The sequence below is a fragment of the Xenopus laevis genome, chromosome 1L, assembly GCF_017654675.1.
Source record: "Xenopus laevis strain J_2021 chromosome 1L, Xenopus_laevis_v10.1, whole genome shotgun sequence".
Taxonomy (NCBI): Eukaryota; Metazoa; Chordata; class Amphibia; order Anura; family Pipidae; genus Xenopus; species Xenopus laevis.
The window spans coordinates 71,437,423-71,460,895 of record NC_054371.1 but is presented as its reverse complement, the minus strand read 5'-3'; the positions used below and the strand labels follow the sequence as shown (position 1 = coordinate 71,460,895).

The 23,473-nt window shown below is 37.6% G+C and overlaps 1 protein-coding gene across 2 annotated transcripts in view; it reads right to left on the bottom strand.

The window, feature by feature from the left end:
* Window positions 1–1,098: 1,098 nt before the first annotated feature.
* sec24b.L (SEC24 homolog B, COPII coat complex component L homeolog) overlaps window positions 1,099–23,473 on the bottom strand; it is a 40,579-nt gene continuing 18,204 nt past the window's right edge. For both annotated transcript variants that reach the window (XM_018251284.2, XM_041590086.1), the window contains 19 exons: window positions 22,070–22,251; window positions 20,738–20,922; window positions 20,174–20,276; window positions 17,201–17,327; window positions 14,472–14,581; window positions 13,563–13,675; window positions 12,741–12,859; window positions 11,933–11,988; window positions 11,096–11,302; window positions 9,807–9,930; window positions 8,370–8,528; window positions 7,655–7,828; window positions 6,865–6,975; window positions 6,458–6,633; window positions 5,975–6,112; window positions 4,483–4,587; window positions 3,905–3,997; window positions 3,255–3,358; window positions 1,099–1,926 (listed from right to left, as the gene is read on the bottom strand). In XM_018251284.2, the coding sequence (XP_018106773.1) occupies window positions 1,812–1,926; window positions 3,255–3,358; window positions 3,905–3,997; window positions 4,483–4,587; window positions 5,975–6,112; window positions 6,458–6,633; window positions 6,865–6,975; window positions 7,655–7,828; window positions 8,370–8,528; window positions 9,807–9,930; window positions 11,096–11,302; window positions 11,933–11,988; window positions 12,741–12,859; window positions 13,563–13,675; window positions 14,472–14,581; window positions 17,201–17,327; window positions 20,174–20,276; window positions 20,738–20,922; window positions 22,070–22,251 (2,501 nt within the window). In that variant the 3' untranslated portion in view covers window positions 1,099–1,811. The remainder of the gene's footprint in view (window positions 1,927–3,254; window positions 3,359–3,904; window positions 3,998–4,482; window positions 4,588–5,974; window positions 6,113–6,457; window positions 6,634–6,864; window positions 6,976–7,654; window positions 7,829–8,369; window positions 8,529–9,806; window positions 9,931–11,095; window positions 11,303–11,932; window positions 11,989–12,740; window positions 12,860–13,562; window positions 13,676–14,471; window positions 14,582–17,200; window positions 17,328–20,173; window positions 20,277–20,737; window positions 20,923–22,069; window positions 22,252–23,473) is intronic.

The following is a 23,473-nucleotide window of genomic DNA, read 5'->3' as shown; positions in this document are numbered from 1 at the left end:
ATTAACCCACGATAGCCTCTCTATTCACTGGCAATGGAACAAGGTACAGTATGGGTGAGGTTGCATTGTAATGGAAGTTGGGAGATTACTCGTTTCATGGTTTTCCTTCAAATCTGTGAAATCGGGGATGTTTGTGCCATGAAATAAAAACAAACCATCATTCATATTTATTCCTGAAAGTTCAGATAGTGTTTATGCAACCTTTCTGCATACGCCAAATTAAATGAGCTCATTTTGCCTTTCAATAACAGCCAAAACCAATGTAAAGTTAACCACTAGTTCCCCATCCACATGGAGAGGTCACAGACACATGAGTGTTTTTGCACTAACAGTTACCACTGTGAGTGCATGTGATAGTGGGGGCATTGACGAGTATTAGACGAGATTAGAGGCAGAGAGGGGCATTAATCTGCCACTGTTTACGGTGGATGGCAGCAGCAGACAAAACAAAATCATAACCCTAATTACCACAGATACACATTTAAAGGAGAATGAAAGCTACAGAAGCAGTTTATTACTAGATGAGCCACAATAGTGCAAAATTATATTTATTCTGCAGAATGCTTTACCATACCTGAGTAAACAGCTCTAGAAGCTGTTTGTTTAGGATAGCAGCTTCCATATTAGCTTGTTGTGACATCACTTCCTGCCCGCGTCTCTCCCTGCTCACTCATAGCTCTGGGCTCAGATTACAGCACGGAGGGGAGGAGCAAGCTGAGCATGTTCAAGCCCTAGTCGTTTAAGCTGAAACAGGAAGTCTGATGCAGAAATCCATGTGTACACAATAAAAGGAACAAAACACTTTTTCTTTTGCTAGAGGACTCAGAGCAGCATTACTTTTAGGGTTTACTGGTGATTTATATAGACCTTTCCGATGAAGCTTCCTTAATTTTAGCTTTTCCTTGTCGAGAAAAAAAAAGCACCCAAAACCAGCTGCCTAGATAGCCACAACAGTATACCTTTCTACTAGCTGCGCTTATAATAGATCTATTGGGTATATTTTGCATAACAAAGCATTATGCATAATATTTAGTGGATTGTGATGATTTACAATAAAAATATTTTAAAAGAAGAACAAACCGAGTTAAAAGTCAAACACAAGGGATTAAAATGTTTACTCAAACAAAGTGTCAATTATAATATATATTGTGTGTGCATACCTTAAAGTTAAAAATAGCTATTACTTAGGTATAAAAACACATTATCAAGCAAAATATTTTAATTAACAGGTCCGTCATAAATATATTCACAGAAAAGTTGTAACAGAAAGAGGAGAGGATCTGGTGGTGATAAACTTCTTTCAGACCCAAGCAAACCTCTGTTGGACTTATGAGTTCCACACTTAATTCAGTAAATCAGTAGTTACATGTTTCCATTTACTTTACAAATACAAATCTATTTACATTAGATATTTTATTGTTATCTCAATATAAGTCATTTAAGTCTAATCTTCCGGGTCAAGGATGCCAAATTTCATAAATATTCATTTAAAATGTTTAAAGGTACAACTGGTGTTTGGCATCTCTTTATTCCGGAAGGAAAGATGAATAATAAAGTAAATAATAAAATTTTTGCTAATTCCTCTGCAAAGAAAGAACCTGCTCACATAAAATGACCACAGCACCATAATGCTACTTAACTCAACATACATAAACCTGCATAGAACTGAAGCTATACTCTTGTCTCCTCCAACTTTGCTTCTCATAATGGAAACTTGCTCTTCATACATTGCTTGCTTTGTCAGTTTCCATTTAATCCACACACACCTTTCTTGGGAACTTTCTGCCTCGCTGCATTTCTGTATTGCATCTTCACTTGCAAACTTGCTGCTGAATATGAAGCAGGAACTCGTAGTATGAAAATGCAGCTTCCGTCCGGTCTTCAATTAAATGTTGAAAGAAGTTAGTCTTTGCTGCACTGTCGTCCCTAAGAATTGAAGAGGTATATTTATATATTTTTCAAAGATTAATATCAGAATACAAGTAAAGGGCCAATAATTATACCATGGTATTAGGCCAGATGTATGTAATACCATATGCATAAACCATGACAGGAAGTCCAAAGATTTCTCCCCAAATCATTATTAATAAAGCTTTTGTCTACCCTCTACCTGCGAGCACCTACAGTAACACAGTCAACACAATAGTTAGTTAATGGCCTTTCAAATATTGCAATAGTGCTTAAAAAACATGCTTCTTAAATCCATGGCATTTTATATTTAAGAGGCACATTCTGCATTCAATATAGTTTGCATCAACTGGTGAAAACTGCATGATGTAAAGGTTTTGTGTTAGGGCAGAGACCAACGGAGATTCAGGAGATGTTGCCTGGCAACAAATCGCCGCTTCGGACGACTAATTTCCCGGAACTACATTCCCGCCGGCTAGAATCAAATTGGTCTTCTTCGGGCGACTAATCTCCCCGAACTTTGAACACTTTGTTTTCAGAAGTCGCCCGAAGTTTCCTTGTGAGGCAACTTCGGAAAACGAAGTGCTGCGATTCAGATTCTAGCCGGCGGGAAGGCAGTTCGGGGAGATTAGTCGCCCAAAGATGAGATTTGGTCACCGGGCGACTAAATCTCCCCAAATCTTCTCGTATTCTGCCCTTACAGGGAGTTTTTTCATACATAAAAAGCCTTTCCATGAAAAATATATCTTTCAGTTATGTGCATATTCCCCAAATCCTTCTGAATAATGAGGCACAGTACTCACACAAACCAATGGCACACATATATGCAAGGTCAATGAATGACCAGTTATGTCTTCTCCTTTGAACCGCGACAGACAGACTGAGTGACTGAACACATTTTGACGTTCCTAACTAAATGTCAAAATTTTGGTCCGTATCTTTGAGCTTTATCAAGACTTGCTAAAGATAAGAACTGAAATGTTGACTTGCTTGTCACTAATTAAACATTTTGAATGATTAAATAAAGAACAAATGCTAGTGGCACACAAGGCTTATGATAGTCTTTTCTACACCCGTGTTTTATATGAAATTGGAGAAAAGCCGATTAACTACCTTTCACAATGCACTGAAATGAAGTCAGCCTGTGTACAGACACACGGAGTGGATTTCGGCATGAAAATGACAACAAAAATTTCCAATATGTATTTTGTATATTCCACTTTCAGCAAACTAGAAAAGTGGAGAAGACGCAACTGAATGGTATGATAACTGGGAGTAACCATTTGCAGTTTGCATATACAAAAGGACTCTTTAAAACATTTAAAATAACAAAAACTAGGACTTACTTTATTACATACAGAACAGGGTTTAATGGACTATCTTCTTTGAGCCATGAAATAAAATTTCTCAGTCTTTCTGATGCTGTTGTGTTTAAATCTGGGAGACAGGTCTATAAAGGCAAGCAGAACAGAACACATTCATTTTCTTTTGCTTCCTCCCATGGGTAATTAATCAGGTTGTATAAATTCAAACATCACTACTACACAATACTCAAATTCTCTCTCCTGTTCTAGTCTCAACCCAGACATCTACTTTTTTCTTCATTCAACCCAGACATCTACTTTTTTCTTCATTATTAACTAGTTCTACTTGGCAGTCCTACTGCTGCATTAAATGAAAGTCTAAGACTTACAGTTAGGTCCATAAATATTTGGACAGAGACCACTTTTTTCTAATTTTGATTCTGTACATTACCACAATGAATTTTAAACGAAACAATTCTGATGTAGTTGAACTGCAGACTTTCAGTGGGTTGAACAAAAAGATTGCATGAAAAGGTTAGGAACTAAAGCCTTTTTTTAACACAATTCCAAAGATTTATGGACCTAACTGTATATGGACATTTTTTAAATAGAAAAAGTAGTAAAGTATATGAAAACATTGTAACCGTTACCTTAGCCTAGCTTTGGAACAATTAAGCTTTTAACACACTCACCAATTTCTGTGGAACGGATGCATAGTTTGGAAATCCAAGAACATCACTTAAAAAGCTATTTGAACAATTCCTTCCTATCCAAATGTAGAGAGACTGCAAAAAGAATAAAATGTGTTATTAAAAAATATACTGACAGTCTTGAGTATGTTTGTGTTCAAGAAGGACTATAACTCAAACTAAAAGACTCATGGTGGCAGAAGGTTTCAGAGCCATCAATTTAAGGGATCTCCTGGGACGGTCTATGGCTTTCATAATCAAGTGGCAGACAGAGATAGATCATCTTGAAACGTTTTTTTTTCAATTTGCCTTTTAGCATGAGCTATACCTCTGGTGGTAGATGGACTAAGCTTGTCCCTAGACATAATTATTCAATTTTGAGTAGAGAACTTGTCCAATCTACCACCCAAGATAGAATTCTCAAATTCCATAGTGTATACTTTATGGCAATTAAGTAGGTAAAAACAACAGGCTTCTCTGCTGATTATGGTTGACTGTGTCATCACACTAAATCACACTGTGCAGCCCTACTAGTTTTGGAAATTTTGAAGACTTGCAGTATAAATAAACGTCAAACATACCAAACCAGAATCCATAAGGAATGCCCCTTCCCTTGACAGTTTTTCTGCTGATAAAGACTGAAGAGAAGGTTGTGGCACAACACAGTCATTTACATGAATAGCACCCTATGAAAAAAGAATTAAAGCCATGTTAGCACTGCAAATGGTTTAATGGTCTATTGTGAGCAGTGTTCATCAATACTCCATTTGAATGTAAAACACAAGAGAGAATAAGACTATTACTTGTCTTGGCAAAGGCTTTCTCTATTGCCACTGCTTGTTTTCGATTAGGAATTCCTAAGCCAAAAGAAGCAATGTGGCAAGTAGCACTCCTACATACAAAGGCAAATATTCAGAGATTCGTTTATTAAAGCTATGCCCTTATACTTTGTTTTATAGGACATGGCAAATGTAAATATTTATCCAGTGAAATTCGATAAATAAAATTAGCCTAAGTAAGTGTGTTAAATGTGCTAATCAGCTATACTTTGAGGGACTCAATTTAAAGCCCAAGGCATCAGAGATTCTGCTGTATAATGCAGTCTGTGAAACACTGTTGAAATTTGAGATTAAAATATACATTTCATTAATCGCCTCTTTAAACTGAGATAATTATGAATAACTTTTAATAATAAATGCATGAAATCAGCACTTCTTTGCAAGATATAATGTGTTCCCCTGGTTACGTGGTGCTCTATTTAGCCTATCTATGCAATGCTTGGATTTCATACAGGTATTACTGTACCTGGGGTACCTTTGTATAAATGACCCATTTTAAAGCATTCAATGAAAGAAAAAGTAATTTTTAACTAAATTCCAGCACACATTATACATTGTCAGTGATTATTTGTAAACACAGTTGCTGAAAGTAGAATCTGATCAAAAATCTGTCCATGCCTGACACATGAAACAATGTAGCAGAATTCATTTTCACAAAGGTCTGTTAAAAGGGCAGCATACCTCATTGTTCAACATAAGTGTAATAAAAAGGGCTACTCAGGAGCTATAGAAGCATTATCAATCTTGGAGTACCCAGAACAATATGCATTATTTGCAACTAAGTGGTGTTCACTTACCCTTTGCTCAGAAAGCCCAATGTTGCCAGGGGTTTAATGTTTTTACATGCACTTATTTAGTACACAGCAGGCAGTACATGTGGTATGCATGCTTGATATTTTAGCCATAATGTGGTACCAACACATCAATGCTTGTCATTTTTTTTAATGGGATTGGCACAGGATGAATTTAAGCCTGCCTTTTTTTCTCTTTTGTGCATAAATAATGGCTGTAGGTAGTTTGTTGCAGCAACTGCAGAGTGTAGGTTAGAAGAGTGCTAAAAAAATAGAAGCTAATCTACACTACAGCACAGCTTAGACCGAGCTCTCACAATCTCTTTCCTTTTCGTCTATCAAACCACATTTATAGCAAAGGACCTGTCTATCAAAAGATCTGTCACTTCACGCTAACAGCTTTTTCTGAAATTGCTTCATATTAAATGCAGATATGGTCATACCTCATCGGTAAGTCTGTCTATTCTGTAGAGGTGTGGATGAATCATCTTCATTAGACGGCCAACTGGCTGACATTTCATATGAGACATTGCAAACACTCTATCGTCCAGTCGTGTGCTAGTGCCAGTTCTGAAGGCTTTCTAAAAAGAAAGTGTTATTATTAGTTTTTATCTGACCATACAAGTACAGTTGTCCAGGTACAGTTCCTGCTTATTTACCATGCGGCGTTATGAAAAAACATCATTAAGAAAGGAACTTACTGCGCATGCAATCAATAAGCTCTTCCTATTTACAACCGATATCACACATTTTGAGAATTTTTGGTTGCTGTCAATAACTGTCACTATTTTGCCAGTCCCAGAAATTAGAAAATAAAAGTTTAGTCCTACGAAATAACAGTTATGGATCAGATAATTAGTAACACTAATTTTCTAATGATAAATGATTGTTGAAAAAAAGAAAAAAAAAAGGTAACTGGAACATACCTGTTTCAGGAGTGCCAACATATAAAGTGGAAACATTCTGAGAGAATTTGGTGAAATCAATGTGGACTGCTGAAGGTTTGAAAGTGTCGAACTGTAGGACGCCAATGAATCTACTACTGCATTTACTAAAGCATCTCTTGCATCAGAAAGACTTGAGGAAATTGACCTGTCTACAGCTGTAGAAACAAATTGTAAATTAGTCTAGAATGACCAGAATAAACTGGCAAGGGGGGAAAAAAAACCCTGATATTTTATGAATTCCAAGGCATTTACAGACGTTGCATGTGAATTATTTTTCAGTTACAATAAGGTGCCCTTAAAAGCAAAAAATAAAATGATAGAATGCACATATCAAAGCATAGATCTTTCCTTATTTACCACACCAGCTTAAATATAGATTTACATACCCATATTTGCCAAAAGGCAGGTAATTGCTTGAACATCTGCTCCGGCAAACACATCAGGCAGTGAATTTACGACTGGCAAGCACAATGTGTGGACACGAATCCTACGCTGACCTGAGCAGGAAAAAGAACCATTTGAAATTATGATGTGCAATATAAAAAAAAATGTACAGTATGTACACTGCAAAGTACAGTTGCATTTAAAAACATCTCCATGCACTATATTGCAAGGCAATTAGTATATTCTAAAAGTAGTAAACCAGCCAAACCTTCTGGCAATGCAACATACATTGTGGCTGGCACTTTCAAATTGAAATACTTGTAGGGTTACAGCCCACATAAATTCCAACCAAACTCATTTGTGGTAAATCATAATTTTTGTGGTCACTTCCATTAGCATCCACTAGCAGGACCTGATAAATGCACGCTTAGCAATGAGAAGGCAGTTTAAATGGCAACTTGTAAAACTGCAGGAAAAATCGCAGCTGAATACAGTCTTAGAACATCACTATTTACATTATACTAAGAGCTAATGGTATACGAACAGCATCTTTCTTTAAAAAGAGATGCTAAATATAAGGTTAATGTTCTGCACAAAATTAGTTTGATGGGCGAATCTGACCTGTTTCACCGAAAATCCGCAAAACGGTGTAAATTTGCTGAAATGCATTGAAAAGTCTATGGGCGACAACATTTTTTGACCCATTACAGTTTATGGGCATAATTTTTGGATGCCCATAGACTGTGGGTATTTACAAGTACATGTTAAGACCCACTAGATTAGTTGTAATACCTTTGCGAGATGTATAAAGAAGCGCAACTTGAAAACAAGCCAAAGACGTGTCCGTTAGGCTTTCCTCAATAGACATTTGTACTGCAAACCCAGCATCTTCATGAATATTAGCAAGTGACAGAAGATCCGTAGAACGTACAAATAAATTCCCATGGAAAGTGTGTATTGAGAGACCTGTAATATAAACATTTACACAGCATTGATAAATCAAATGTATTGCTTATGTCAAGGTGTGGGTGTGTGTGTGTGTGTGTGTTTAGGTCTCATCAAATCTGGGTAATGTTTCGAGTATAGGTACCTTACGCTGCTATAGTGAATAAAACCCTACATATTTGCATATTTTTAAAATTCAATTATTCAAATAAAAGTAAATTCTCACAGGTCAAATGTGTCTCTCTGGACAGGTTATGGAAATGCACTGGATTTTATATTAGGATTGTGTATGCAATGTGCATGACTGTATTCCATGGAGAGCCGGACCTGACAGCAAAGCTGGGTTGGTGTGTATTTCCCATCATCAGATAGAGTACAAATAGGTGGATCGAGACCGAACATGATAAAATTATCTCTTTGTGGACTGCAATGCAGTGCTGGACCCCCCAAAAAAATAATATGGCAGTAGGTGATTGTTTGCTATACTGTACAGAGTAGTCACTTTAAAAACCTGACAGAATCTACTCTTAAGTATCCGCATGCAATTTACTAAATTACATACCTTTAGTACATCGTATTCTCATAACAGCTTCAAATCCAATCTTTCTTGTGAGATAATGATCAAGATCTTTCTTCAGCTTTTCTGCCTGAGCTAAATTATGGGTATGGTGGAACATGGGGTAATAATATACACATCCTGCAGAATATTTTGACATACAAGCTATAAGAGGGGGAAAAAAAAAAAAAAAAGTACAGGGTTAGAAATGTTTTTAAAATAATAAAATGACTGGAATGTTTTTATAATAATTAGGAATATCACTTTATTATATTAATGAATTAATAGATCCAAATGGAAAAGTTAGAACCAATTTCAGTGCTTTTACCATTATTTATTGTTACAGAACAAACAGAAGCCTTATTTATTCCTTTGCCAAATACCACCTATAATAAGGCTTCGCTCTAGACCAAGCTGAAAATATAAGCAATACATTTTTCAGCTAGAGTTATAGCATAAAGCAAGTACAGCTGTGTATTTTCCTACCTCTTGCCTATTTTTTCATTTTGCATTGTACATTTCAACCAGACCATGCAATTGTTAAGTCTCAAAATCATATACCTTTATTTTATTTCCTTTGTACCCTGACCATATTAGATCTTTCAATCAAGGCAAACATGATTTGTTAGGCATCTGAGTGACATAAGTCTTTTAGCCCAGGCCAGTGCAACACTTAATTAAAACATGAATAATGGTGCCATCTTACTGGTGCTTCTATGTGTCCCTTAAAGTGGACCCGTCACCCAGACATAAAAAGCTGTATAATAAATGTCCTTTTCAAATTAAACATGAAACACAAACATTTTTTTTTATTTAAGAATTCGTAGCTGTTGTAAACTCATTTAAAAATCTCAGCTGTCAATCAAGTATTGCCTGACCCTCCTCTATGCCTTAGTCATAGAGGCGGGGCAGGCAATTACTTTCACTTTCCATTCAGCACTTACTAGATGTCACTGCACTCCCCACATTGTTCTCTTAACCATTAATTGTGTAACTGTCTTAATAACAGTGTCCACAAAATGGCTCCTGCCTGCTTGCTATAATTATGAATTCCCAGACTGAAGGAAACAAGATTCAAAAATGTTTACAGCGTAATAAAAGTTCATTTTGCTTGATTAACATGATAAAAATAGGATTTGGAATTATTTTCTTGGGTGACGTGTCCCCTTTTAAGAAACAAACTGGGTGAACATGCAGTGGAGCACAGCTTCCAAACACTGTGCATGCACCCAGCCCAAGCCACTACAAGGCATGGGACAATACTTTTGCCCTACTCTACAGCCAATAACCCTGGGCAGGTTCATCTATTAAAGAGGTTCTCTGACCCAGGGTAAAAGGTTAGCAACTTTGATCCCTGGGGGGAGCTTAATAAATCAGCACCTCCAGTTTTTTTTTTTTAATACAGTAAATTACATAAAACACAAAGATAAGAATACAGCATACCTAGTGAGGCAAGGTCAGAATATTGGGAACTTAACAAAAACAAATCCACAGCAGTTTGTTGTCCTGAGCAGTCCAGTGCTAATTTCTTGTAAAAGTCAGTGGCTGGGCCCAGATGTTGCACCCCCTTCACAACAAAAACATAAGACAAATCAGACAGGCTATTCATAAGCACTTGAATGTTTAACTGAACCCAAGCTATAAAAACACAGTAGATGGTAATAAAATTGTTTACAGGTGTGGGATCTCTTATCTGGAAAGCCAATATCCAGAAGATCCCAATAGGCCATCTCACCAACACTCCATTCATGCGATTAATTGTGTTTTTTTAAATTTCCTTGCACTTGATCTGAACTAAACTGCATAAATATACTGGGGACTGGCAAACAGTCCTATTGGGTTTATTTACAATTTGCATTTGTTAGTAGAGTTAAAAGGGTGGTTCACCTTTAAGGTAACTTTTATTATGTTATAGAACGGGCAATTTTAAGCAACTTTTCAATTGGTTTTCATTATTTCTTTTTTATAGTTTTATAGTTATTTGCCAATTTCTTCTGACGCTTTGCAGCTTTCAAATGGGCGTCCCTGACTCCTTTCTAAAAAAACAAATGCTCTGTAAGGCTAAAAATGTATTGTTACTACTGATCCTTCTATTCAGGCCTCTCCTATTCATATTCCAGTCTCTTATTTAAATCAATGCATGGTTGCTAGGATATTTTGGACCCTAGTTACCAGATTGCTTAAGATGCAAATTGAAGAGCTGCTGAATAACTCAAACCTTCAATAATAAAAAATGAAAACCAATTGCAAATTGTCTCAGAATATCCCTCTCTACATCATACTAAAAGTTATCTGAAAGGTGAACAATCCCTTTAACTGGATTCTGTATGATTTTCATGGTGTACTTTCCAAATAATTCACTCTACCAAATAAAATTTTATTCCTGAACCAACAAATGTATTTATTTTAGTTGCAATATTGGTGTGTAGACAGTCAATATTACAAGCCGAGAGTTGCAGAAGAAAAATATAAATATTAAAGAAGCCACAAAATTCGGAACTCTTATTGGTCCATGTAAGGGCAAAAACAATATACAAGTGACTGGTCTATTTATCAAGCAGTCTTAAAGATACTGTTGGCAGAAAAACAACAGTAACTTTCCCAGATCTGACTAAATCAGGCAAAGGTTAATTTATTGCGACAAGGACACTGACATTAAGTTGTTTTCTTTCTTAAAAAAACAAAAACAAAACAGGATAATTAACTTAGTTAATACAACAATCACATTGTACCTTAGTACTTGATCTTTGATTTGGATCCTCTCTTGACTGCAAAAGTCCTGCTCCTAAAGATGGCAGCTGAGTTTGAAAAACTGAAATTCTGCCTCCTGTAGGAGACATCAATTTGACAGCTCCTTGAAGGGCAGGACCTAGAGCACTATGCGTTTCTCTTGTGTTGGCAAACATGCTGGGCAAAGCAGTTAACAGATCCTTGATGAGCTGCAAGATAAGATGGTCATTTTGTTAGAGAGCAATAAAATCTTGCAAGTCCAATTAAAAGCTACACACTGCGCATCAATGCTTACTGTGGTGCTAAATATTTACATTTTAATGTATTCACTACAATTTTTAGGCATAGTAAATATGGGTTATGCTGTCACTGATGGGCCCAAGATGTGTATTGGAGGGGTATGTGGGAGGCTTGGAGACAGTTCTACACTAATGGGATTTGTAGGGTAAGTTAAAGATGTCACTAGCCATGAATATGGCCACTGACATAAAAAGCTGGTATGGAAGCCCAATGCACAAAGATTATTAAAAGCTTATTCTTGAAAATATGCAACATCCATACGGTATATAAAGAATTATAATTAAGAACTATTTTTTTACAGTAGGACTAGATGAATGAATGTCAAAACGGTATTCCTGGTAATGAAAAGAAAATTTGGTTTTTGTTGGAGTTCATTAGTGTACTTACAACAGGAAGCCATCTTAGTCAAGAATATTCACACAACCCATTTCAACATGACAAGCAAAAAGTTATTTACATTATGCAAAGTGTCCCTCACAACAGTAGACTTCCAACTTAAACTTCCACTTTACTGGAATTAGTTATAAATATTATCATACCTCTTTGCTTTCATGCATATTTACAAGCAAACCATCAGGTGTAGGCAAGAAAATATCTAAAATAAAGGCAAACAGTAAAAAAAGTAAAGGGTCATATAATTGAATGCTGTTTTATTAGTACCAACCTACATTTGCAGCTGCATAAAGTAATGAAAGATCATTTATTTAATCAACAGAGGTATGTACTAGGAGAATAAATATCATCATGAAATTTTGACCCATAAAGCAGCCATTGAATTCATGAGTCTATATTTATATTATGGCTCCTAAGAGTTATAATAGATCATAATGTCTATAATAGATTACATGCTGATCTAACAAATCTGATGTATGGTCTCCAGCCATAAAGCCCTGCTTGGTATGAAGTGAAGCACATGGACCTCTACAGCATAAACATATACATTTTTAAATATACTTAACCTACAAGAGGATTCCATAGACTTCCTTGTCTGATGTATCATCACATTGAGACCTTGCATCACATTAAACACTGAAAATGCAGCTCTTACAGTTAAACAGCTATCCATATAGCACTGTGGCAAAGGCATGTTTTGTCCATATTATGTAGACGTAGTAAATGAAACCTACTTTGAATTGTAAATTTCTAATGTTGTGATTGGCTTCAGCTTAATATAGGCAAATCCACTTCAAACGGGTTACACAGATGAACTCCCAACAGTGAAATATGGGTACTGAACAATAGCCCATTTGTTTTAGATTTTAAAATGTGTCTAAACAAAGTTACTTCATGGAGAACATTAAGAGACATATATGACTAACACACATTTCCCCAATGGTTATAACTTACCTTCAATATCTGTAACCATCAACATCTGGGGTTGAGAAAGGCCTTCTTGTAAATTGTAAAAATGAACAGTACTGTCAAAAGTAATAAATCCTATTTTGGTTCGGGAATCTCCTCGTAGCCTGTGAAAACAAAAAAGGAACATTTTTCATGTAAAAGTTATTAAACAATTTGTCCATACTTGAATTATCACCAATAATTTATCAATCAACTTAAACCTGTACTTTACAGAGGATTTTTTTAAAAATTAAAATGTAAAATATTTAATCAGTCAAAATTGCACATCTAATATTTGGTAACTGCAGTGGAATGTAGCAACTGGGATAAGATCCTGATTATAGTGATTATAGTGAAAATGACACCAAGAGACAAATAAGACATTAAGCTGTGCCTGGTTATAATCCATTAATGTTATGAGCACATTGAAATTGTGTGGACTATGGGCCTGCTGCTTATGGTAGTGATACACAGACCACATTGCTATCCAGGAACAACTTTGGGGGTGCAGAACAAAACGGTTTTAATTTAGTGCAACTGATTGTAAATGTAAAACTTGGAGACATCTAGAATCCAGGTGTCCACTCTCTATATTGGTTTAATTAGCTCTCTAGAATGCTACCAGGTGAACATGTGTGATACACCGTCAACTTTTCTTTTCTTTTCTTTTCTATATCTTAAATAAAACAACAGAAACTAAATAAGCTCATCAGAATTATCAATTGTTGGTGAGGTAGCTATTCATAATAAAATATGAATCCCCATTATATTATAGAACTACAGCCTGGTATTGTCAACTAACATAAGTATATATAATAATATACTTACTTGTCCAAATTATCCAGAAGGGACTGGGAAAAGACCCTCAAGTATCCAGATTCAATAGCATTGTACGAGACATCCAGAACAAACAGATATACTGCCGGTGGAGGAGGCCGTAGCTTGAGAGAGAGAGAAAAATTGAGATCAATATATGTTTATTTATGAGCATAAACAACTTCTTGTGGTGCAAAAGTGGAGTATTGTTTGCTGTAAAGATATTTTGATAAAATGAATGATAGTAACATGACTGTCATGAGAGAAAAGGCAGCTCAGTCATTATTTATGTCAGCGCATAGTGGTATGTTGGGAACAGAAGCAAACAATAGCAAGCCATTGCAAGCTCATTAAATCTCTATACAGATGAGAGAACAATAAACAATATGGTTTAATACATTATCCTACATGACCAGCCATAGCAATCTGTCCGTAGTAAAACTGTGAATATGACCATGTGTGCTGCTTGCACAATTTTAATGAACTATAACCTGTAGTCTATGGATATTCCCAATGTTTTGTTACCATCTTTGCATTGCTATAAGCATATTTATTCCACAGCAAGACAATCAATATTAGCCCATAAAATTGCATACAATATTGCCATAATATTGAAACAAAGAACAACACTATGTACTTTATAATGATATATCCTAACAGACCAGGTACCCAGCACATTAGAGCTCAGGCACTAGGCAGCATTATCTAGCACCATGGGCACGGAACACATGATGTCACTGATCCATAAAAAACGATCTCTAATTTATAGTATGTGCACAGCCCAGAAGAGCTACGTACACTACACAACAAAACTTTCAGTGTGGCTTTGTGCAATGTAAGGCACATGCTGTCAAAAACAAGGCTGATTGCCCTTTCTTAAACTTAACATACTGAAAAAATAAGAATTTAAAAAAAACCTACCATATAGTCAGACGAAGCAATAAACTCCACCGATGAATTCTGAACCTCTGGACGTTTGTGAGGCTCCCCATAGGATCGAGTCACTGGGTTATACATAAATTCTTCTGGTACTAAAAACACAAACACATAATTTTACATATCATTTTCTGCATAATGATAAACATGTTAATATACATAGTTACATAGTTTGTTACATAGTTAAATTGGGTTGAAAAAAAGACAAAGTCCATCAAGTTCAACCCCTCAAAATGAAGACCCAGCATCCATACACACACCCCTCTACTTTTAATTTAATTCTATATTCCCATACCTATACTAACTATAGAGCTTAGTATCACAATAGCTTTTGATATTATGTCTGTCCAAAAAATCATCCAAGCCACTCTTAAAGGCATTAACTGAATCAGCCATCACAACATCACCCGGCAGTGCATTCCACAACCTCACTGTCCTGACTGTGAAGAACCCCCCACATTGCTTCAAATGAAAGTTCTTTTCTTCTAGTCTAAAGGGGTGGCCTCTGGTACGGTGATCCTCTTTATGGGTAAAAAGGTCCCCTGCTATTTGTCTATAATGTCCTCTAATGTACTTGTAAAAGTGTAATCATGTCCCTCCGCAAGCGCCTTTTTTCCAGAGAAAACAACCCCAACCTTGACAGTCTACCCTTATAATTTAAGTCTTTCATCCCCCTAACCAGTTTCGTTGCACGTCTCTGCACTCGTATGAAAAAAGATAAAAAGTAACAATGTTTTTTGATTTCATTACATTTTGTTGAACAAATGATTCCTTTTTCGCTGACCTGTGTAAGCTCATTCACTACCTAACAGATTGAAATTTCTGTGCATTAATTTGATTAGTTCTCATCAAATCCTTTATGAAGCTAACTACCCAACCCTACTACAATAAATAGGTAATACTTTGCAAACATTGAAAACCCAAATATCTCCTGGTTGGGTCGTATTCACTCCATTAAAATGATAATTCTACCCAGAGTCCTAGTGCTATCTGCTAGTACTTCACCTTTTTTTTTTTTTTTTTAAAGCTTACATAAGATATGTTATACATATATTTGGGACAAAATTAAACCTTGAATTCCCAGGAAAAGTATTTCCCGCCACACACATAACGGAGGTTTGGGAGTCCTGGATTTTAAAAAAGATTTTATAGTGTCTCAATTAAGCCAAATGGAAAATAACCACTCCACAGTGGGTTTATTTGGAAGAGGCAGACCTAAAAAGCTACTCCTTTTCCAATTTATTATGGATTCCTAAACACCTTAGACCAAGAATTATGTTTTGAAACAAGAACTGCGATTATGGGACCAGGTGACAAAACACCATGCTCTGGTATCAATACACACACACACACATTGCTAGGATGGCCAGAGAACAAGGCATTTCCACCCAGGCTGACTGCTAATTTCACCAGGTGGCAAGATTCAAGACTATCCAGAATCTGGTATCTGCCTAAAGCAGGTTCACTCCTCGCAATACCATCTCTTATAGAGAAGTTTAACATTCCTCCATTTACGCCTGGCCCAAATCCACCATTATGAATCCTCCCTCCTCAAAGGTAAAGACATACCATCACCCACCTAGTTTGTCTCAAAAATTTATAGAGATCTGATATCTATTGATCCAATCCTCCAACTAAAAGGTGAAGAACTGGCAAATGAAACTTGGGAACTGGCAGACAGAGGAAGTCTGGGATGACATCTTACAACAGTCTGCAAAATGTTTAATTAACACCTTGATTCAGGAAACTTCATTTAAAGTATTGCAACATTGGTACTTGGCCCCAGCCAAAATAGCAAAATGGTTACCTGGCCCTTTTCCCCCAACTGTTTTAGGGGCTGTAATGTGGAGGGTAAAATGTCCCATATTTGTTGGAACTGCTCTATAGTAAAACGTATTTGGATTCGGGTCTATACGGCGATAGATAATTGTATAGGGACTTCTTTGGAAAAAAAATATGAGGCTTTGGCTTATTGAGCAATCGAAAGCCTGTTTAATTTTCAGCTTAAGTTTACAACGGTCATATTTATTGCTACCAAACAGGTTATAGCAAAATCATGGCGTACATCCTCATTAGATTTCTCCAAAATTAGAATGGACAACATCATGGTACTAGAAGAGCAGACTTCTTTATTGACAGATAAACAAAAGCAATTTAACAAAATTTGGTCCCCATGGTTAAATTACAGAGGTATTACCCATACTCCTAGCTAGCTTCTCCTGCTAGATGCTATTTTCAATGCTTTGTATTAGATTTGTGAACCAGACTGTATACTTTTATTCTTTTGCAAATTAATTTAGAAAACAAGTCATGTAAACCTGGTAATGGTTAGACAGTTAACACTTGTCATATACTTGGAATTGTATACATTTCCCATTGTTTCGAATTCACTTTAGCTACAACCATTTTGTCAGAAGGACAAAGGAACATTTAGGAATGTAAATAAATATAACAATTCTTTTGCCACCAGTATGGATGTATGCTATTATTACAAAAAAAGGAAACCATTAAAAAATTGCTTATGGACTGAGTGATAACCTTCCTGTATTGCAGAGATTTCCGAGTTAACGGTTTTCTGGACAACGAATCGCATAGCAGTATTCTCATGTCAAGGCCTACTCTAATACATGATATTGGATAAATATCATATAAGCCTGTATGTGCCAAAATGATGTATGTCTGCAGCACAAATTCTTCTATAAATGTAAACCTACCATCATTTATCCTGTAGCATAGGTTGCATTTCCACCTCCTCTGGTCAATAAATGATACAAAGGGATTAATATATGTTCTGCAAGACCTGCACCTCACAATTGTGCTAGGAGATAAGACTGGTATCCGCTGAAATGAAAGCAGAAGAGCAGACAGGCGATGAGTATAAAGCAGCTGGTATGTAAACACCTATTCAACGAATTTAAAGAATGCCATAAAGAAAAATATCTGTAAAATATTGAAGCAGCAAGAACAGCTTTAAAAGTAGCCTAAAAATATATTTCTCTTGCCTAGATTGGGGGACACAGGCACCATGGGGACGAAGATCCTGTTGCTTGGAGAAAGGACACTAAAAGGTTAAAGTTGCTCCTCCTCCTGCTCGGGGCTTCACCCCCCACCTACTTCCTCAATCCTCTGTTTTCTTTTAGTGCCCTCAGAAGGAGGAAGGACACTATGTGGCTGGAGCAGTGGTACGGATTTAATCAGTTACCATGCCACTTTTAGAGTGGTCTTTTCCAGAGCCCCTCCAGCCAAGTCTACAATTCCCAAGTCATGCTCCATAGCCTTTCCACTCTACGGAGGCTGCAGGCTCCCCCCCCCCACTACCCTGGGCAACTGGTTCCCGCTCTTCGGAGGCTGCACCTGCGGTCACAGAGAAGGGTATTTTTCAAGAGAGCTCACATGGCTGGCTGAGGAGGTAAGCTATTCCTCCTCCCTGCCCACGATCTATCAAATTTTTCAAACCACCCCCTACACCTTAGGAGGTACCTTCTAGGGGCAGAGGCATGGGAATCCAAGGGGGCGGGTACCTTCAATTACTGCGTTTCACAATAGCCCATTCTGCGCCATTCGCGCTAAAAGTTAACAGGCGCCATCTTGGTGAGGTCTCCCTTACTGCCTCCATCTCCTGAATGCGCCCTCATTAAACCGAACAGTTCCCTGAGGGTGCCAGCTCAAAAGCGCCTGCGTCATCCGATACAATCTTGGTAAAGGATACTTCCTTACCGCGTGCCCGGGAACTCTCTCTTGCGGCAGCAATCATCACTTTAAAGGCATTGTTTAGTGTAAAAATAAAAATTGGTAAATAAATAAATTGCTTCACTGGTCAGACAGGTTACGAGGGCTACCAGTAAGAATACAGTCAGACAATGTGACGGCAGTGGCAACCACCAGGGAGGCACAAGAAGTCAAGAGGCCCTAGCCGAGGCACAGAAGATGCTACAGTGGGCAGAGAATACAGTTCCAGCCATCTCCGCAGTCCATATTCCAGGAGTGGAAAATTGGATAACAGATTTTCTCAGCCGCGAAACAATAGATCAGTGCGAGTGGAGCCTACACCCAAAGGTCTTTCAAATGATCCTAGCAAGGTGGGGCACACCGGAGTCAACCTAATGGCATCCAGGTACAACAACAAACTCCCGGGGTTCATCGGAAGAAGCAACGACCCGCTAGCATTGGCGGTGGATGCACTTGTAATACCTTGGAAGTTTCACCTAGCATATGTCTTCCCACCATTGGTGCTACTGCCAAGGGTCATCAAGAAAATAAAGCAAGAAAGGGTAGAAATGATTTTAGTAGCACCATACTGGCCACGTCACACCTGGTTCGCCGATCTCATCAGCCTAGCAGTGGATGCTCCCTTCCATCTTCCAGAGAGGAAGGATCTGTTTAACTCAGGGGCCGATCGTCCATCTGAATTCACCACGGCTGGGTTTAACAGCACAGCACTTGAAGCCCTAGTCCTATCCAGATCGTGCTATACCGACCTTACTAAGGGCCAGAAAACCTGTCTCTGCCTGTATCTATCACAGGGTATGGAAGACGTTCATATCCTGGTGTGAGTCAAAAGTCAGAGACCCACAGTTCTGGGGGTAGCTTATTGTTATTCAGCTGACCAGGTTTGTGGGGCTGCAGTGTGGTCATCCATCCACACTTTACCCAAATTCTTCAAGGTGCATACATTCGCCTCAGCCAAAGCCAGCTTCAGGAGCAAGGTGTTACAGGCAGTTATTCCCTGAACACTAGGGGTCACAAGTCCTGCCTTCATGGATAGCTTTGGGACGTCCCCATGGTGCCTCTATCCCCAATCTAGGCAAGAGAAATAGATTTTTGTACTTACCATTAAATCCTTTTCTCTTGACCTACATTGGGGGACACAGGCATTCCCTCCCTGTGTTTAAGTTCAAGTTAATTAAGTTGAATTCTGTTACAGCTAAAGGTCTAAGTTTAATTCATAAAGCAGTTGTCACTGCAGTGCTTAGTTGCCTTGGGGAGGGGTGCCTTCTCTTCACATGGGTTATGGTAGTGCTCGTCATCACTTCTTCGGTCAGAAAACGGAGTATTGAGGAAATAGGGGGGGGGGTGAAGCCCGGAGCAGGAGGAGGAGCAACTTTAACCTTTTAGTGTCCTTTCACCAAGCAACACGATCCCCATGGTGCCTGTGTCCCCCAATGTAGGTCAAGAGAAAAGGATTTAACGGTAAGTACAAAAATCTATTTTTGACAGTTACTATATTCTATTAAATATACAGAGGAAGACCTTTAATAAACCCTTTTACTTCCCCCCCCCCCCTCATTCCCAGGAAAATACAGTACGCATGAGTTATCGGGAAAACTGTTAACTAGTTTGTTGTATACTTCAGCTGACACGAAACAAGTCAATGTATACAGGCATCTTCTTCTACTGACAAAGAATAGCTAGACTATATAGCCTTGCACCAAGAGAAACCCTATTTTGTCATTGAAATGTGTCACCTGATGTTCATTGCTTTTTGTTCTTTTAGGTTTTTGTTATTGTTTGAAATAGCAAGAAAAACTATTTTGGAAAAAAAAAAATATATATACAGAGGAAGCATATTGCCAGTTCTAAACTTTCCCAGAAAAGTTTAGATTAATTACAAATTATTATAAAAGTTTAGAAAAGCAATCATGCTAAGATAAAAACACTTTGAATGATAAACACTTGCAGCTCCTTACCGGTTTGCTTCTGAAGGGATGAAGTAGTAATCCTAAAGGAAGCTTAGCTTTGTTCAAGAGAGCTTGTGTCTGTGGAATATTTGTCAGTGTGCATCTAAATGAACTAGGTAGAAGAGAATGACTTTGTTAAGACGAGGCATTTCTCTCTCCAAGTATAGTCTTTTCAATTTAAAAATAAATAAATAAAAATCCTGTGTAGAAATGGCAGAAATTGAAAAAAAGGCTTTATGGCACAAGTTAAATAGTGGATAATAGATAACACCATTATGTTCTACACAGCTTATCTGCTATCTGATGTGTAACGTAAGCCTTTTCTCCTTTTAATGGCTGTCCCCCCCCTTGTTAAACAGCAGCGTAGTGTTTCTACTACACAGCAGTTTTACCAACGCAGGGCAGCACTACATTATATTTTTATTACTTTGAAACACTTATATTTTGATGTTACTGTTCCTTTAAGAGATACATGTATAAAAAAAGGCTTTTTACAGCTTCCTAATACTGGTTATAACACAAATATATACATATACTTTATTGTGATATTCATATTGTTATATTAACACCTACTTGGGGTTGCAGTTTAACCTTTTCAGATCTGAATTTAGGTTGGGAATTGGAGCCGGCACATTCAATATAGGAAGGAGATTTCGATCTTGGATAAGGTTTATAGGACGCAGGCCTTCTGGCTGCTGAGCCTGTTGAAGGCTTAATCCTCCAAGGGAAGCAGGCAGCTGGTTCAACCCACTGTAATTCTAAATTGCAGAAAGGTATAGAAAAATAAAAATGTGAACAAACCAGAGTGCTCTTAAGCTATTATAAGATACTTTTAAATAAATGATTGAATTAGGCAGATAAATAAAAGGGACTGAGAAAATTGTTATAGGAATGAGACCATCACATACAAAATAAACAACACATTGAAATATGTTTTTTAAAACTTGCCATAAATGAAGACATGAAAACAATTGCCATGGGGGGGGGGGAGATTAAACAAGACTGGTGCCACACATTTTGAAATAGTAAGTCTTGGTAGATAAGATGTGTTTCTTAATGGGTGGACTCAATCTTTGATAAATTTCCTAAAATCATTGTTTCACAGCAGAAAAGTTGTAATTGAATGCAATATCACCATTTTGGTCTGCTTATAGAATTGGCAAGAATGCTTCTAAGCACCAACTTAATTTAGAGTTAAGTACGTTGAATTTGAATACAAGTATAGTACTTTAGTATCCTCCGGTGTTCTATCCACCTTTGCATGAACTTTATATAAAGCTTGAAGAGCGTTGCCGTTCTTAGGTTTATCCTGAACAAGGCACGTTATGTATGGAGTTTGTTTGTTCTCTCCATGGTTCTGTGCATTTCCTCTTCATTCTGCTATTTATTGTCATTACAGGTTCATGAATCAGATTGGTCACCAAATGATTTCCAGCTTGGCATCCAAGCAATAACTCTGAAAATCTTCAGTAAGACTAAGGTTTTTCCCCATTCCCATTTGCTGGTATACCTGCAACAAACATAAAGGGCCTATCCCTTTTAAACATTTGTAAGCTATCCCTCTGGGGGGGTCTATTACAGCAATTTGTCACTGCTGCCTTGCCCTGGGAAAGTAGTTTGAAGTGGTAAACAAATCCCTTGATGTGACTGAATTCTGAAATAAGAAAGGCTACTTTACATTTTTAGAACATCTTATGAAAACCAGATCATTGTATTACAAGAAATAACAGAACTGGACCTAAATTTTCAGCAGTAATCCACTGCACAGGAAAAAAAGCCGCAGTTTTCACCCAATAGCATTGCAATTTTGTTGTTCAGTATGAAAATAAATGGGTTATTACTTTTGATAAATAAAAAGTAGCATTTTAATGTAGTGCATGTACAGAATGAGTTAGAAGCGCTTACAGAATTATATTGCGGATAGCTAGGCCGGTGTATCGGAGAACTGGACTGAGAGCCATGTGGGGGAGCAGCATTCTGATAACCAGGTTGAAGAGCCGGATATACTTGGCCAACTGGCTTGGTCTGCTTTGATGCTTGTGAAACGGGGTTGATAAAGGCTGGAGTGCTGGTTGTTGAAGTTGGTTCTAAAAAAACCAAAAAAACAAATAAGAGTTAACGCTTAATATAATGAATGCATTTTATAAAACCTCTAAAAAAAAAAACTTTGTTGTACATATTAGGCAGTGTTATACTGTTCTGCTTTCAGCCGCTCTATGCTTGTATCACAGATCTAATATGGCTTCACCGGTGAGGTGGCTCTGCAATTTGCCTGTGTATCACACTGATGCAGCTTTACTAGTAATGGTGATGCGTAAACAAGTTATGTGCCTGAACCAAGACACAGCCCTGCCTGAATGATGGGACTCTTCATTTTGACAGGCATCTGCTTTGTATTCTCTCTTTTTATGCCAGTGATATCAGCATGGGGAGGTAAGGCAGCACTTTTGGGGAAACATTTCATAACTGGCAGCAAATCCACAAACACTGTAGCAGACAGCACCAACAGGAATATCTGTTTATAAAGCCTTTATTTTGCTTTTCTTAGGCTTAATGATCAGGACAGTTACAACGTTTCAAGCCAAACAATTGCCCTTTATCAAGGGGTAACTGGCAGCAAAACTTAGAGTTAAAGTCCTGAGAGGGTGGAGACACCTATGACTAAGCACCGGAGGGTGTGAAACGCGTAAGGTGGGCCATGTGGGGTCAGTATGTATCTGATTTTTAATGTGAATGTAAATAAAAAAAATTGTTTTTACTAAAAGAGGCCTTGGGACACATCTTTTTGATACAAATTTTCTGCATGTGTGCCTGTGAACTGGGGCAGGTCCCTTCGGCTTAATTGGAATTTAATTGTGGACTCCCGATTTTTTGAATGTTTTAAAGTCCTGAGAGGGTCTAATTTTTGAAACCTGTAAATGACCAAGAGCACTGACCTGCACTCAAAACCTGCATTTTCAACCTCTTAACCAGATGCCCCACCTGCAACCTGCTGACCTCCTTTAAACTAGAAATGTTGTTGCTGCAAACCAGGAGTGACATCAGCAGCAATGGTTGAGGTTGAACAAAATTGGTGGGAGCTTAAAACTTAAAACTTGCTTGCATTTAGAGCTGCGATGCGATTTTCGGAGACGTCGATCTGCAGTCATAACCACATCCATCAGTACTACCCACAACTTGCAGGTTACCCGTTTTTGTTGCAGGTAGATATTTAAAGGAGAAGGAAAGGTTAAAACTAAGTAAGCCTTATCAGAAAGGTCCATCTAAATATACCAGTTAACCCCCAAGTAATGTTGCTCTGAGTCCCCT